The 16,817-nt window shown below is 35.7% G+C and overlaps 1 protein-coding gene across 1 annotated transcript; it reads right to left on the reverse strand.

The window, feature by feature from the left end:
* Positions 1-294: 294 nt before the first annotated feature.
* Smp_198950 (fras1 related extracellular matrix protein) lies at positions 295-411 on the reverse strand (the record flags this gene model as incomplete). Its single annotated transcript, XM_018798387.1, has 1 exon — positions 295-411. A coding segment is annotated over one exon (117 nt), but the record flags the coding sequence as incomplete, so codon positions are not given.
* Between the last annotated feature and the right edge of the window lie 16,406 nt (positions 412-16,817).

Genomic DNA, 16,817 nt, shown 5'->3' on the forward strand with positions numbered 1-16,817 from the left:
GCCATGCTGATCTCTTCAATTGTTGGTGGGCCAATATCGATTGGGAGGTCCGTGAGTGCTGCTTCGATGTTGGGTGGGTTCAGTGGAGCTGGTCGATTTAAGAGTTCTTTGAAGTGTTCTACCCACCTGTTTCGTTGTTCTTCAATGTCGGTGATTACTTTGCCTCCCTTGCTTTTCACTGGATTTTCTGGCTTACGGTAATTTCCAGCAAGTTTCTTTGTTGTATCATACAGTTGTCTCATGTTTCCCTCTCTTACAGCCTTTTCCGCTGTCATCGCTAAATCTTCCACATATTTACGTTTGTCGGTTCTGATGCTCCTCTTCACTTGCTTGTTTGCCTCTGTGTATTCGGCTTGTGCCTTGGCTTTTTCCGCTCTTGTTCAGCTGATATTGATTGCTACCTTCTTGTTCCTCCTTGCCTCAATTTTATCCAGTGTACCAACAGTGATCCATTCCTTGTGATGGTGCTTCTTTTGGCCTAGAACCTCCTGACATGTTGAAAAGATTGCCTCCTTGATACCTTTCCAGTTGCTCTCCATTGTAGTTCCCTCTCCATTGAGTAGATCATGAAAGGCCTCGAACCTGTTGCTGAGGGCTATGTTGAATTTGTTGAGTTTGTCAGCATCTCGAAGAAAAGCCGTATTAAACTTTTGTGATGTTGTCCGCACCGTTTTCCAGTGCTTCTTGAGTTTTAGTTTCATCTTGGCGACCAGCAAATGGTGATCGGATGCTATATCAGCTCCTCTTCTGGTTCTCACATCCTCCATCGTCCTCCTGAACTTTTTGTTGATGCAGACATGGTCGATTTGATTCTGTGTAGTGTGATCCGGTGAAATCCAAGTGGCTTTGTGTATGTTTTTGTGTGGGAATATGGTGCCACCTATGACCAGTTTATTGAAGGCACATAGGTTTGCAAATCTCTCACCATTTTCGTTCCTTTCTCCCAGTCCATGTTGTCTCATGTTGTCTTCGTATCCAGTGTTGTCCATTCCAACCTTGGCATTGAAATCTCCCATCATAATGGTCAGGTCCTTGGTTGAGCACTTCTCGAAGATCGACTGCATCCTATCGTAGAATTGGTCTTTAGCGTCTTCATCGTAGTCGTTGGTCGGCGCATAGCATTGGATGACGTTCATTTTAATGCCCTCTCTCTCTGTTTTGAAGGAGGCTTTGATGATCCTTGGTCCATGAGATTCCCATCCAATAAGTGCATTTTGTGCTTTTCTGGACAGCATCAATGCAACTCCTTGTGTATGTGGGGCATTTTCTTCTTCATGACCGGAGTATAACAGAAGTTCTCCTGAAGACAGTCGTTGTTGTCCAACCTGCGTCCAATGTGTTTCACTGATTCCAAGCACCTCCAGGTTGTATTTTCTCATTTCTGTAGCAATTTGGAAGACTCTTCTGGTCTCCCATATTGTCCGGACATTCCATGTACCTATAAAAATTGTTGCTCTGGTTGTAAGAAGGTGCATCGGCCTCATGACTTCCGAATGAACTCGGCTTTCATCATGAGACGTCATAATTATTCCTTCTACTCCCAGGGCAGAGTTTAAATGGTTTGAATGATTTTTTCTGGTTAGCGTTTTTTTAGCGAGTTGATTTTCTACGGGATGGGGTCGCTAACCCCATGCCCAACCCTCCTCCTTTACCCGGGCTTGGGACCGGCAGCAACCCCCAGAGGAGCTACACTACTTATCGTTATTCAGTAGTTCATTTCATTAGCCATAACTTTATCGTGTGCAGACACCCTAATATCTGTTTGGTTATAGAATATTCTTGAGCACATCTATACATTGAATACATTCATGTAATCATGTCACTTCAATACTTAATATGGATATTTCAGATTTGAGTTTGTAAGTTGAATGTTTGATAAGATGTAACAAATTCCATATTTTGGCGTTTTTCCATCTCATTTTCATATTGTCTATTACACTAACTTCGACACAACTTTTAGTTGTCACATATAACATGGCATGTCATTACAAACATAAACATATATGTTTGAAGATGCATTCTTCACTGAATAAGCAGGAAGTCGGCAAATATTTCTTTTGTTATGTTCACCTTTGCAAATATGTCTTCAGACCATTTCTCCCGACTCTCTTAAAAGTTCACTACGTAAAGTCCATTCATGATGCAATTAGGTTTCTTTGTTGTTCAGCTTTAACAAATCATATCATGAATGCATGTCTCATTTAAATGTTTCATTGATAACATTCTGAGTATACACAATCCATACAGTTGGATCTTCGAATAATTACTGATGAAATTATTCCATTCATAATCAAACAACTGAACAGCATTTAATCCGACAAAATTACCTCAATGAACGATTTTCAATTTGTAGATGAAGTTTGTCAATAGTTAGAAATTATACAACTTTGTGCACTTCAGTATGTAAACTCATGATTCATAGGTTTAACATGTTATGGAGAATATGATAATTGAGTGATACAAAAAGAGTTATTTATAATCATTTTTCAACCACATCATCAGGATGCATCCAATCAATTACTATTGATAGTTAGTGCGTTAAGAGATTAAGATATCAAAATACAAAAATCTTTTAAACGAATATGTATTATTGAAGTGGAAAGGACAAGTAGTAATAATTCAATGGGCAGAGAGGATACTTGTTGTGCTGGGCACGCATACAGGATATAGTCAATGGGAGATTCAGTCTTTGATTTCATCGTTCACTGTAATCACATGAACAATCCATTCACTGAATTATTCGTTATCTAATAGCCAGTAATGTTGAAAGTCGTTTCGACAAAATCATGATATGCAAATATGATATAAGATTGTTGATTTATCATAGCTATTCGTTGACGTCCTAATAAGAATACACTAATATTATGTTCTATGTTGTGTTCAATTACTGAATCAGACATCTGTGGAAGTCAACAGTTTCATTCAGTGATGAGAATATGGAGATGAGGCAATGAATACGCGAAAGTAACGAAAACGGTTAAGAAACCTAATCGAGTATTGAAAGTGATTGCGAGACAATGTTGTTTAAAATTCACAGAGTGTTATTGTAAATAAACAGTGAGTGTAACGCTGATAAAGAAACACTGAATTATAATGTCATTAGGGTAATTTGATGTGAAGAATGGAATACCTGCGAAACCATGGTTTATTAAATTGCGATGAAGAGAATAGAGAAGGAAACTGGCAGCAATCATGCTAACAACAGGAATGACAGAACAATGCAGCATGTAAGGGACAATTCAAAAATGAAAAGGTTCAAAGAACAGCACGTAAGCTGATTCCCGTATGATATTTGACTGGCTAAGCTGAACATACTCCCGCTGTCATACCGAAGAACTGGAGGTGACTCGATTACAGTCTTTAATTTATTTGGTGATAAATTAGAACTTGACTTGCCCTCATTTTTCTTATCTTCCAAAACAGAGAATTGACGAAAACGCTCCGAAAACGTTCACAAACATAAAATAAATTACTTGTCAGATAAATATCGGCTTTCTCATCGAATCATTAACGAGTGAAATTCATTACCTCAGCACGTGGTTGAGGCTTCACCCATCAACCCTTTCAAAAGAAAGTTTGATCAGCTGAAATACCATCATTCCCAGAATCAACACAGGCTATCATGCATCCTGTTCTTTCCAAAGTGAAACTGAAATGTTTAAGGCAAGCCTGTCAACTCACTTTTACTACTCACTACTATCGCTGATGTATATCAATATAAATACTTGAAGTGTTATAGTCGCTCACATACAATTGCGTTTGTTTACATCTAATTTGGTTAACCCATTTCGTTAACTTATTTAACGGCCAGTCATTCGTACAACAACAATAACCTATCTATGCTATTGTACCTTTATAATGTACGCTTGAGCACTGCTTACTGCCTAGACATGTATTCATTCTGCTAGCCTTACTATTATTCGCTTAATTGATTCAATGATTCATGCTTTTCAATTTGTATATGTATGTACGTCTTAATCCTGTTCACTGCACCGTTCTGTACTGTACTCGCTTACCTGATCGATTATTCTCTCGCTCATTCGACTCTTACGCTCACTCGCCTGCTTCACGGCCCTACTCTTTCATTCTCTCTTAACGTGCCTGTAAATTTGGATATCTGTGCGTGGTCCAACAATAAACGCAATCAACCCTTCGTATTCGCCTACTGATTTATGTACCATCGAGGCGTTATCTAGTTACGGTTATCAGGACGAACAATATACGATGTTTAAGGATAATGTAGAATATCGACCACCACAGTGTGACAAAGGGACAGGAACGGGATAAAACAATGAGTGACACACACATACACACAAGCAAATACAAACAAGGAGCAGAAGCGTAGATTCAAAGGGCCATGAATAAAAAATATATACTTGCTGAAGGCCACAATTCCCTTTAAAAGCAATGGAGTTATTATGTAGGTAAAAATGACTTGGTAGTCACATGCTGCACGAATTGTTGAGGTCTGTGCAAAAGACAAGATGAAACATTCATGTGTGTTGTAGTAGTACTAAATACAACTGTTCAAAATCGTCGCAAAGATATTGGATGTTAGAACGTAGCCGTAGATATGAGTGGCGGGAATTCGATATTCCCCATTGATAGTGATGAGTTTTGCCGAAATCTGTATTAATACTCAGGTAACAAAAGCTTGAATTTACGGTGATGTTGGACCAGTGCAGAGAAAAATATTAACGTACTAGCATCTTAGATCACTAATAGAACTATCAAAAAATCCTTATTTTGTCCTGTTAAAGCCTGATATAACATCAGACGTTTTTATCATGAAAAGGTGTGAATAATAAAAGTATGGAGTTATCCATCCTCAGAGTAGGAAGTAAATTTATGCCTGATGCCAAATTGGAAGTCAAGAATAAATTCAAACTTAGAAAGATTGCTACCCATAAATATTATTGATAAAGAGGAGTTTGGTTTTCTAAACTCCATGGGTTCTGGATAGCCTCATTTATTCTGACTACCTGGAATTCACAAATCAAACATTCCTTTACGTTCAATTTTAACAATGTGCCGACCACCTACATAAAGCCTAGCTAAATGACTAACTAAATTGCTGGATCCTATCCAAAGAAGATTTTATAAGTATTCTCTGTAGACTTGCTGAAGGTAGTCCGTTAAGACCATAAATAGCAAATTTGCTCATGGCACATTTTGAAAATGTGGCTGAAGACCTGATGGAAAACATGTAACTTTATACAAGATAAGTATCTTAGTTGTATCTCAGTTGTCTGTGACAGAAAAAAGGATAAAACTGTTTATTGAATAAACTTAACACTCTCCAAAACCACATCAGCCTCTTATGCAAGAAAAAGAAGGACACTATGCCTTCCTTCCTGGATATGTTTCTAAGTAGACAAGAAGATGACTCAATCAAAAGATCCATTTTTAAAAGATCAACTTGAATAGGCTAATACCTTAGTTATTATAATCATTGCCCTTTGCAGTAGGAATGGGGTTTGATAAGGTGACTATTTAACCGGCTTGATCGTATTTGCACAAACGACGCTATTGATGAAGAAGTTAAGTTGTTAAATAAAACATTAATTGAAAATGACTATTCCATTAAATTGATTAATGGATGGAAAGTTCACGGTATATTGAGACCTACTATAACCTTGGCAGAATAAAGCCTGTCTACATTCCCTCACCGTTTATAGGTGATTGAAATGGCTATTTATTGAAACAAAGGCTGAAATCAGTCATTAAGAGAACGAATTGCGCAGCAGAAGTCATTATCAATGAATGGACATACTTAATCGAAAACCCAAAAGACATGGAAACGATTGTGCCACATCTCACTGTGATTACCAATTTAAATGTGTGTGGTTACATATGCGTTGGGAGTAGTAATTGTGATCTCAAAAAAGGAGTACAAACATGTACCCAAATGGATTCAGAAACAAATAGAATCAAATGACCGGTTGTATAATAAAGTAGATTGCTCCAATCACTTAACATCATGTATTGAAGTGTAGAATAGAAAAATTGCTTACACACTATTCATCGACTATAAATGTCAATTTTAACATGACCCACCTTCTGTCAATGCACTCAACGATTGCTGCAAAGATTACATGATTGCCGCTAGTCTTGGGCCCATTCATCAGTGTAGTCACAAATGCACACATTAAAAGTGTCCCTTATTAAATCAGAGTATTAGTCCCAAAATAATTTTTCGCTCTCAACAATTTGTAAACTAATAATAATTATCATTGTATGCAGATATGGATGGTAGTCAACAATGGGATCCAAGTCGCGCGTTTCATCCTATTAAGGTGTGATGTTTGAATGAATCAGTCATTCCCTTGCATTGATGACTGTTTTGATTTTGAATTCCAAAAACAGAACGTTTATTCGTGCTCATTGTGTTATTTCTGAGATTACTAGTTTATACTACAATTTAAATACTCTTAAACATTATATTAAAACTTGTCAGCTGGTTGTACCTGCAACCGAGAGTTGGTGTTCAATCCGGGATTTGAACTCTGCACTTTCGGTCTCGCATTCGCGTGTGAGACTATTAAGCCACTGCTAACCATTATTCATCTCTGCCTATAATTCTTGTAACGTAAGGTAATATTGCGGCCATATTATTATTATTATTATTATTATTATTATTATTATTATTATTAGCTTTATTCAGTATTATATTTTTGGTACAATATAGAATTCTCAGCACAAAGTACTTCAACAAGTTTCCGTTTCTTACTTCTTCGTCCTTCCTGATGATGAATATTGAGTGATCGCCAGTTAGAACTTAGCAGCCCAGTCAATCGACATCTGGATAATGTACATTCTTCTCGCTGCATATTGCCAGCAACCACGATATCTCTGATTAAGCCTTCTGTAACCTTTACAGTGAAAGGTCTTACACTTTTCAGAAACGCATTTGAATAGGTTGTGCGATTAATAGGCATAATGATGCATTAAAACAAACGAAATCAGACAACTTGTTGAAATATCTAGATTACAGGAACAGGTAGCCCAGATGTTTAAACAGGCCGCCAATATGCACAAGATGCACATATATCAATAAGAGACTGATCAATTGTAGTGCTAAACATTAATGGGGAGATCGAAATAACCAATATATATAGATGAATTAATGTTAACTATCTCACTAAATATTATTATTATAAATCAATACAAATAGTGTTCTCCTATCGTGCAAATTTGAATCTCATTGAGCATTTCGAATAACATTCTTCACACTGTAGATTTATACTGGTTGTTAACGAGTTCATATACTGACAAAAACTGGTCGATTTAGTGCCCAATGTTTACATTTATATAACGGAAGTATTTAATCATTCTGTGGTGGATGAGAACAGCAGTGAGGACAACATACAACAAATAAGGCGGCCTGCTTAAACATCTGGGCTACCTGTTTCCCGTCATCTATATATTTCAACAAGTTATCTAATATTGTTTGTTTTAATACATAATTATGGTTATTAAGCACACAACCTATTCCGGTGCGTTTCTGAAAACTGTACAACCTTTCGCTGTAAAAGTTACAAAAGGCCTAATCACAGATGTCGTGTTTGCTGGGAACATGCAGCAAAAAGAACATACATTATTCATATGTCGATTGACTGAACTGCTGACATCCAACTAGCGATCAATGAATGTTTAACATCAGGAGCAGCGAAGAAATAAAAAACGTAAACATGTTGAAATACTTTATGCTGAGAATTTGATTTTGTACCAAATAATATAATATTGAATAAAGCTAATAATAATAATAATAATACTATGCATACAGCCCAAAAATTAGTAACTTGCTAACATGGAAAAACCATACTCTGATACATCATTTGTAAAATGTTGATTAATTGTTTAAAGCTTCTTTGTTCCTGCACTTTCAAACCAATAGCCTTCTGTTTCCATTCTTCCCTTCTAAATCTTCTGCTGCCATATATAGTCTATTTCTGTCTCACGATATTTACTACTTATGTCGATATAAGTAGCCCATATCACAATACCAGTTAAGACAATGAGAAATTATCATCAATTAGTAAACTCGTGAAAAATGTTTCACTGTTTGAAGTAGATCGTTGTATAATCAAGTTGCACTGTAACGGTGACTGTCAACATTGTAAAGTAGATAGATCTCATTGACGAATCATCTTATATTCAGTAACATGATATTTATTTTTCAAAGCTCCATTCTTGGATGATTTATCTATTCATTATTTATTTAAATGCATAAATATCGGTACAAGGAAGCACCAGATAAATATGCGCCGCACAAATCTCGTTTGATTTGTGTGAGGGCTGTGATACTTCCTGGGCGCCCAAACTGAAGCACGTGGTTCTGTTAGGGGGCCACTCACGGAGCCTTTGACCTAAAGATCTGATTCACAAGGCAGTGAAGCATCGTAAAGAGATGCAGTCACATGGTAGCCGGTGACCAACAATTGGTTCATACTCCATTCGTTCCATCAGGATACTGGAGCCAACCCATATACACGATTGGTTTGGAATGAGAGTTTTCCAACTCCCCTAGGTAAATTTTCCGTGTCCATCAACCCATTCGCTTTTCGTCCTCTCAATTTCGTAAACAACACCCTTGGTGCGAGAAGGTAGTGATTAGGACTTCCCTGGCAGGGGCTATATATGCGTGACCATGTGAGAACATTTGGAGAGGGAGAGCGGACTCTCCCCACTGTCAGAGGTACCAGGGCATATGGGGGCGTTCTTGGATGAAACATCTATTGATTCATTCGAAGTTTTCAACGGTTGTTTTCTTTTTAACTGATATCCAATATTTCCCCCAGTATATAGATCCAAGTTGTTCTTCTCAATTCCTTATTTTTTTTATCTTTAATGGTCTGGTAAAAAGATTTTGGCAAATATTCATTATTTTACTGCTACTAACAAATTGTTCTCAGTGGATAAATATTCAGATAATTTAACTGAAATTTGTAAAAAACGAAAGATCAATTGTAATTTATCATACAATTTAGTTGAAGTAAGTCATTTACTACTATTTTTAGTAATTCTATATCATTCATACATTTCTTTAAGTGATATATACATAGATAGTTGAAATCATGAGTCCATTGAAGCTAGATCACCATGCAAAACCTGAAAGCACTGGACGACCGTTTCCTCCTATTATGGGACTCTTCAGTGACAGTGCGCATCTACGATTCCGCATCGTGAGATTCGAACACAGGACCTAACAGTCTTTTTGTTTATGGATAGTTTGTCGCTGACTTAACTGTGTTTACTATATCTTACCTGTATGCGTGCCAAAAAGATACTTTATCGTCGGCTATCTATTGATTTTAAATAATGCTTTCTTTCCCAGTGTTTACTTTTCAAAGATTTAATCTCTTATTTTGAGACGTACTAGTTGATTCGGTGTAACAATAGATAACATACTTTTGTTCGATAAAGACAGATGAAAGAATTCATAATGATCAGAATGCCATGAATAATGACGCAAGTAAGGTTGGAATGCATTTCTCCTTATCAGTAGACGTCAACGGTTGGTTCTAGGACTGGTCCTTGCCAACCTTATCTACTTCGTTCGGATTGAGGTACTGGGTAGTGTCTACCACTTCATTTATCTTCGATTTTTTCATAAATCCTGATGGACAAGTGAATCACGAGATTTCAGCAAGAATAGAAAACCTTTGCCTGGATCTACCTGTAGGTTGGATGAGTGCAAGTACGCAGAGGAGCAGTTCTCACTATCTTACCTGAATACGTTTTATATGGCTTATAAAAGTGTGAAACATAAATAAACTATGATTATTTTATTAAATATGTGCTCGATACATTGTTCATTCATAATGGAACTACCAGGTTGGTAATGTGGATGTTAGACATTGACCTCTAGATAAAAGGAGCAAGTCGATTGATCAGTGAATTTGTATAACTGAAACCGGTCACCTTAAGGTGTTCAAACATTAATTACTATTATCATGCAGTTGTTATCCGAGAATTATGTACTTTTTCGAGCTGCTCAAGTCAGTGGTCAGTATTTTGATAGACTGATATGGTCTTAGATTTCGTTCATGTTGAGCCTTCCCCCAAATATTTTATCTCAAACTGTCCAGTGACTATGTACGCCTAATACATTTGTCCTTTAACTTCCTCATTCTATCCAAATTCACAACATTACCAATCCCCTTTTATCGATTCTATTATACTTGGCTTCATCATCAATTACTCAATGATGTTTATATAATTTATGAACGATTGATTTATTGGATTGTGTAGAATGGTTGGTAAATTTCATTGAAATATAAGTTGAAAACTTGACCATTGTTTTGCGTAGTTGAACCATTTGACTGGTAATCATCCAGATGTACAATTATACAGTATTTTAATTAATCCACTTTGGACAGCTAATAAATATAGCATCAAACGTTACCCTCAATTTGCACGACTAAGATTCAAGTACACAGAAAAATGTGTATTTGGTTACTGAGTTGATGGAAATCATATTTGTGATTTTTGATGTCCGTGTAACACGTTAGGGGCGGCTATACCAAAGTGTAGCATCAGTCGTTCAAGTCATTAACTTCTGGTCTCAGCCATGTTGGTAGATGCACACTACGTGTTTGAGGTCTGCGCGACTATTGTAACCAATGTTTGGAGATTGTTGGTGATATATATCAGAATCCATCACAAAAGTGTAGATATATACAGTCTTTGTCTTCCCAAACACCGTGGGGTTAAAATTGCTTTATACCTTTATTTATACGAGCTGTTTATTTCTTGCTGTATTATGTCCTTATACACAAACTTTCTTTTGAATATTACTACCATTGAATCAACTAGTTCTATGAATTTAGTGTTCATCTAGTTGTGCCAATGAGGTATGACAACTTGAACCGATGCATATATGTGCCTAGTCCTAAGTTGTATTCGACTGAGTTATTAACTGACTGACTGAAGTTGATTATTTCAAATGTACTCTCAGCTGTCATTTCCAATAATGACGTCTGACATTAGTTTTCAAGGAATTATTATTTCCATGTGATCTGATCAATTCCACAGATTCATGTACTCTCCACTAATTTTATTATCTATATCTAATCTGTTTTCCCACCTAATACTGTTACTACCCCAGGATTTGTCTGAATCATTTCACCTGGGTTTGGTGATATGGTGTTGTAGTAAGTCGGACTGATGCACAGATGTTCAAGATTCTTCGTTATTTATAACTGACTTACTAGTTCGTTTCATCATCATTACTACTGATAAAAGAATAGATAAACTAATTTCAGTTATTATCAGTGTTTCTGCTCCCATATTAAATAACACACTCCTTGAAGATGTTAGTATACCATGTAGGATTCCTATCGGATGTGTTGGTGAATGTGTTATGTTAATTAACAATCGTTTTATTGTAATTAACTTATGGAATGCTATTCTAGATAATGAGAGCGAGAAGCTTCATTGAATATTGTCAGTGATAACAACACAGCCGAAAATCTTTTGAATTTGCTTGATGACGTATATAAAAGAAACACATATGAAAGCTTTTTACCAAATTGAAAGTCATATATGAACAATTTAGCCTCTTTTGGATATATGAACTATCGGGCAACTTTGAACAGGCTAACAGACAAATCGCTATCCGATATTGCACTACTAAGCTTAAGATGCACATACGCATTGAATGAAAGGTAGACCTTAATTGACCTCTGATACCCTCGTCGTTCAAAGCCCTGCTTTGTCTTTGCGTAAACAACAATCTGTTGAGAAATATGATCGAATTCGAACCATTGACTCATATCTTTAGACTTTTCAAGGTTATATCTCTCGGTGATAAATCAATGGCTGCTTTTTATATGATATATTTACTCTATGGTTGGCAGATTTCCACTGATTGATTTAGTCAGTTTTGTGGTGTATACTACTTGTATCGACAGATATAAGTAGTATAGGTAACACCAACGAAAAATAGAATGGTTGGCAGCATAAGGTTGAAAAGATTGAACTGAACAGGATGGTAGACAAAAAGTAATGGTAAACAACCTTAAACTGTGCACGTACAAAAAACCAGAAATAAATTTTTAATATTAATAAAATTTTTATTAATAGTAATGGTATTATTATTACAATTATTATAAGTAATATTAGTAGTAGCAGTAGTATTGGTATTATTACTGATGTGTCTTCTGAATGGTATGTTGTAAAATCGTTATTTGTAGTGTCCTTTGCACGTTTCATGAACTCATTAAATTTTATCTTCTTTGTCCTTAACCTGTCTCTCTGGTTTACTATATCACCCTGTCAGCCTCATCGCCGTGTCATATACTTGTATCACATTTGCTTCTCCTACAGCCTTTTCCGCTGTTGTTGCTATCTCTACCATAATTGTCAGCCTAACGCCTTTAAAGATTTTCTTCACCTGCTTGTTTGCTACTGTGTTTTCAGTTTGTACCTCGAATTTCTCTGGTCGTGTTCTACTGTTGTTAATTACTCTCTCCTTGTTATTCCTTACTTGAATCTTGTCTAGGGTTACGATGGAGATCTTTTTCTTATGATGATGGTTGTTGCGACCCAGAATCTATTGTCACGTTGAAGTAAGTGCTTCTTTTATACCTCTCCAGTTGTTCTACTTTGTTGTTTCTTTTTCTTCCGGTAGATACAGTAAGGCTTGAGATCTGATGTTGAGAGTTATCTAGAGTAGATTAAGTTGTCAAGCAATTCAGATTTTCCCAAGGAAAAGCTCACAACATCAAAGTAATTCCAGTGAGGGTTATGTATTTACCTACATGATGATAGTAGTTGATTGCTACGATTACAAAGTGACTAGGTATTAGGTTTAACTGAATTCGGTTCCTAAATATCTATCCAAAGCTTCATTTATTTGAAACTATCACATCCAACCATGGCATTGATAGCTTCAATCTCATTGTCTATTTTTATTGCAGAAATCCTACTGAAATTGTTTCTATATTTTCAATAGCAACAAAAACATCATATATTTATAGTTAATTGCCATTCTCATTGTTCCTCTTATGTAACTAGTTGTGATAATTAGGTAGGTGATTATGGAGACTCACTTCTGTTATGATTTGAATTTTTTAAATATTGATACTAATTGACAATGACCTTGGTAACTGGACTCACCATCATCTAAATGGTATCGATTTGTACAACCTAGCTATTTGAATAGAGCCCTAATGAACAACTAATTGAGAAGAAATATTTCTTCAGTCAGATGACCTTTTTTAAACTTCTGTAGAATGTTTTGAGCATATCAATGTTAGTCAGACAGAAGATTGGCACACTTCAGATAGAACTATTCTGGTTTTGGTTTTTTGTTATACAATGATCCATTAATTGAATCTAAATAACAAAAGATAATACGATCAAAGAAATACTTCCGATCTCTATGAGTGTGAGTGTTTGTATTTGGAACGACGATGAAGATGGATTATTGAAATCATCAGATAAAACGCCATACTTAGTTATTCAAATATTTTACTGTTTTCATTAAAATGTGATTGGTGATAACAATTTTGTTCTGTATTCACTATATAAAAGAATAGAGATGGCTTCGTTTTATGAGTAGAAACATCAGAATCATAAATCATTCAATGGCATACAACGGTATCATCATTATTCTGTCTCTGTGTATAACCATACAAAAGGGTGAGTGTATTCGATTATTCATAAAATGTTTTATTTGACCAAAATTCACTTCAAACATACTTGACTAGTTGCCATTAACATAGTGTTCTGATTGTGATCTATTTCGATTGATAAGCTATTTGGATTGTGGCTTTGTTCCAACACTATCAAAGTAGAAACAGAATTGCGAAGATGACCATTGGAATCCTTGGTATTCGAAACTAGTCCTTACAATTACCTTGCGTTTTGTGGTTATTGACTTAATGAGTATGTGACTTAGAATTGATAAAAATTAAGTCGTGTTGCAAGAAGACGGAATGATCTGATTCATTTATGGATGAAAGCAGATAACACTGCACCATGGTTTAATGCTTGTCACAATCTCTTAAACATTGTCAACCAATCATGGGAAACAAAAATTTGATTCATGTCTCATGACATGTAAGACGTATTTAGATCACTGACTCATTTTTCGATCGTTCTCACTTTCAAATTCAATAATTTTAAGAGGAATTGTGTAATCTTCGAACAAGCATAATGAATAAAAACTCTCATCGTTGACATGATTTGATATATTGGTCAACACCCCCCAATATAACTATGGAAACGTCATTTCCAATCTAATGACCAGTGAGCCTATAATGAGTTTTTTTTGTGTCGGTACTTCGTAATTATAACCTCAAATGACAAACGGATCCTACTTTGTTTAAGTCATGTTTTTTATATCAGTAAAGGGAGATAGTTACACCTCTATACGCATATGCAATTGACAAGATCAATTATAAACATTTCAATTCTACCATCTCCTTTATGATGCATTTCTATGACCATGATTTACTTGTTGTGTGAATCAGTAGTTGACATGTTGAATTTCTCTGATATCTAGAAGTGAAATGTTCACAAAATGAAATGGATAATACTGAAAAATTGATGAAACTTTATAAACGCAAGTTATCATTTCTTTATCTCTCTTATGCACTGAATCATTTATTCAATATTTAACATTATTTACTAACCGATATCATGTTATGTGATTTTCCTTGTCTGCTAAAGATCATAAATCACAGTGCATTAGAGATACTGACCTAAATCTTTCGAACATCAAGGGTTTCATTCCAATAGTATACGACAGATTTATGTGAAGATTGTATGTCGTTCATTGTTAGGGAGTAGTCGTTACCTATATATCCAGTCATCTATGTTTCCCAACACATAGCACATATTAGTTTATGAAATGAGTGAACTTACGAACTTCCGAATCTCGGTAATCTCATACGTTTGTCATCCATCAAGGAAACAATTCCCCACATTCATCTTTTAGTAACAAAGTGAGATAAGTTTTTCAACCAAGACAAACATTTCTATAACCTTTTCACAGATGAGTTGGAATGGTATGAGATAAATGTACGAAGAATGGGAACTTCTATCAACAAGCGAATAGGTAAATCAATTATTTGAATTTCTCAAATTTACTGAATATGACTGTTGATCGATCATCACCAAAAGTGACCCCATGAAGTTTACTGATGTTTCTGGTTGAGAGGTGTGTATTGACTGCATTCACGGATTGCCAGATTCCAGATCATGGATAATTGAGTTAAATTTACAAACTGTGGATTAAGTATCATGGATATTTGTTTGTCAGATACATTAACTGTTCAATGAAACTGTAAACTGTACAACTACGGTTGTGAACTATGGAGAACGGTTGATTTCGCGTGTGCCTGAATAAGGTGGATAAATAGGGTTGCTTGTTCTTCAAGCGTACTTCCTCACGATACGTGTTGTGTCTTGAAATGGCTTGTATGTTGGGAATTGATATACAGGTCAATTCCATGTTTTACTCCGTCAGTTAGACCAATAAAATATTTCACGACTTAACTGAGTGACCACTGAAACACGATCACGGATTTATCAATTACAGATCCTCGATATCCATCAAACCGTGTACATAATGCGAAGACTCATAAATAAAGTAGATCAGTTTCCTGTGTCCACAACTCAACCATGAAATAAATAAAAATTAGCCAAAAGGCCCACTGAAAGCTTACGTTATGGTAATGTCGGAATGCAACAACTAAATATCCATTATGTGTACAGTGAAAATTTTGACAATGATATTTAATCGAAGAAAAGTCTTGAACTGTCAAACTTTGTAACTCTTCGTCTCGTTATAACAGTTCAAACGACTATCGATCACGTTGATTTGATAGGATAGTCTGTGCAAGGGAGTGGAGTGGATCGTTCTCAGTTGATAACATTGCATTTGAAAGATTCTTGAATTCACTGTTCCTGAATACAATTGAGAAAGATGCATTCATGGCTCTCTGAGTCAGTCTCCACTCTGTAGTCACACATAATGAAACATTTGATGAAAGATTCAAGCAATAGGAGTGTGAATAAAACAACTTCGAATAGAGAATATTATGGTCAGGCGAAAATGGTTGTATGTTGAAAAGAACAAAACAAGGAACGTACCACGTTATTTCATGCTATCGTTATTCTGATAAGTATGTGAGTAAGCATTGTTTAAACAATTTGTAACAAAGTTGTGAATAATGCAGTTTCCTATAGTTGTGTGTTGCTGTCCGTATGCAAGTAGAAAATCACCGATGGTCAGAAATGAGCCCGCACATCGGGTGCCCATTGCATAGTTTCTTTCGATGACTGTTGAAATGAAGTTAGTTATAAGTTTGAAACCATGAAGTTTGATAATACCTTCATAATCGTATACTACAATATGATGCTGTTGTTATGAAATGTATTGGTTCATAGAGGAAATCAAAGCAAATTTGAAAAGTCACGGTGTGCAGTCTGATCAAGGTAGGTTATCGACTAGTAATGTTGAAGTGATGAAATTATCAAATTTAGCAATCGAATGTCGACGCGTGTTTTATGAAAGCGAATATGGAGCAAGAACTTTCAGTGGTATGTTTTTGGCCGAAATCTTTTTTTTTTTTTGATGCAATGGAAGTTGTGGGAATTCATTGTAGTATGGTGGATTCTCTTTCGTAACCCAGATTATCATTTTATACAGGTTATAAAATGTGGATATGAAGTTTGTCGCATTGGTCGTTACTGTATACTCACATATTCAGTCGTGTTGTGTATGCTGAGTTAATTTGTTTAGTTTCCTTCACGCCTCAACACTCTGATCATTGTGTATACGATGATCAACGGTCTCAATGTAT

The sequence above is a fragment of the Schistosoma mansoni genome (genome assembly GCF_000237925.1).
Source record: "Schistosoma mansoni, WGS project CABG00000000 data, supercontig 0154, strain Puerto Rico, whole genome shotgun sequence".
Taxonomy (NCBI): Eukaryota; Metazoa; Platyhelminthes; class Trematoda; order Strigeidida; family Schistosomatidae; genus Schistosoma; species Schistosoma mansoni.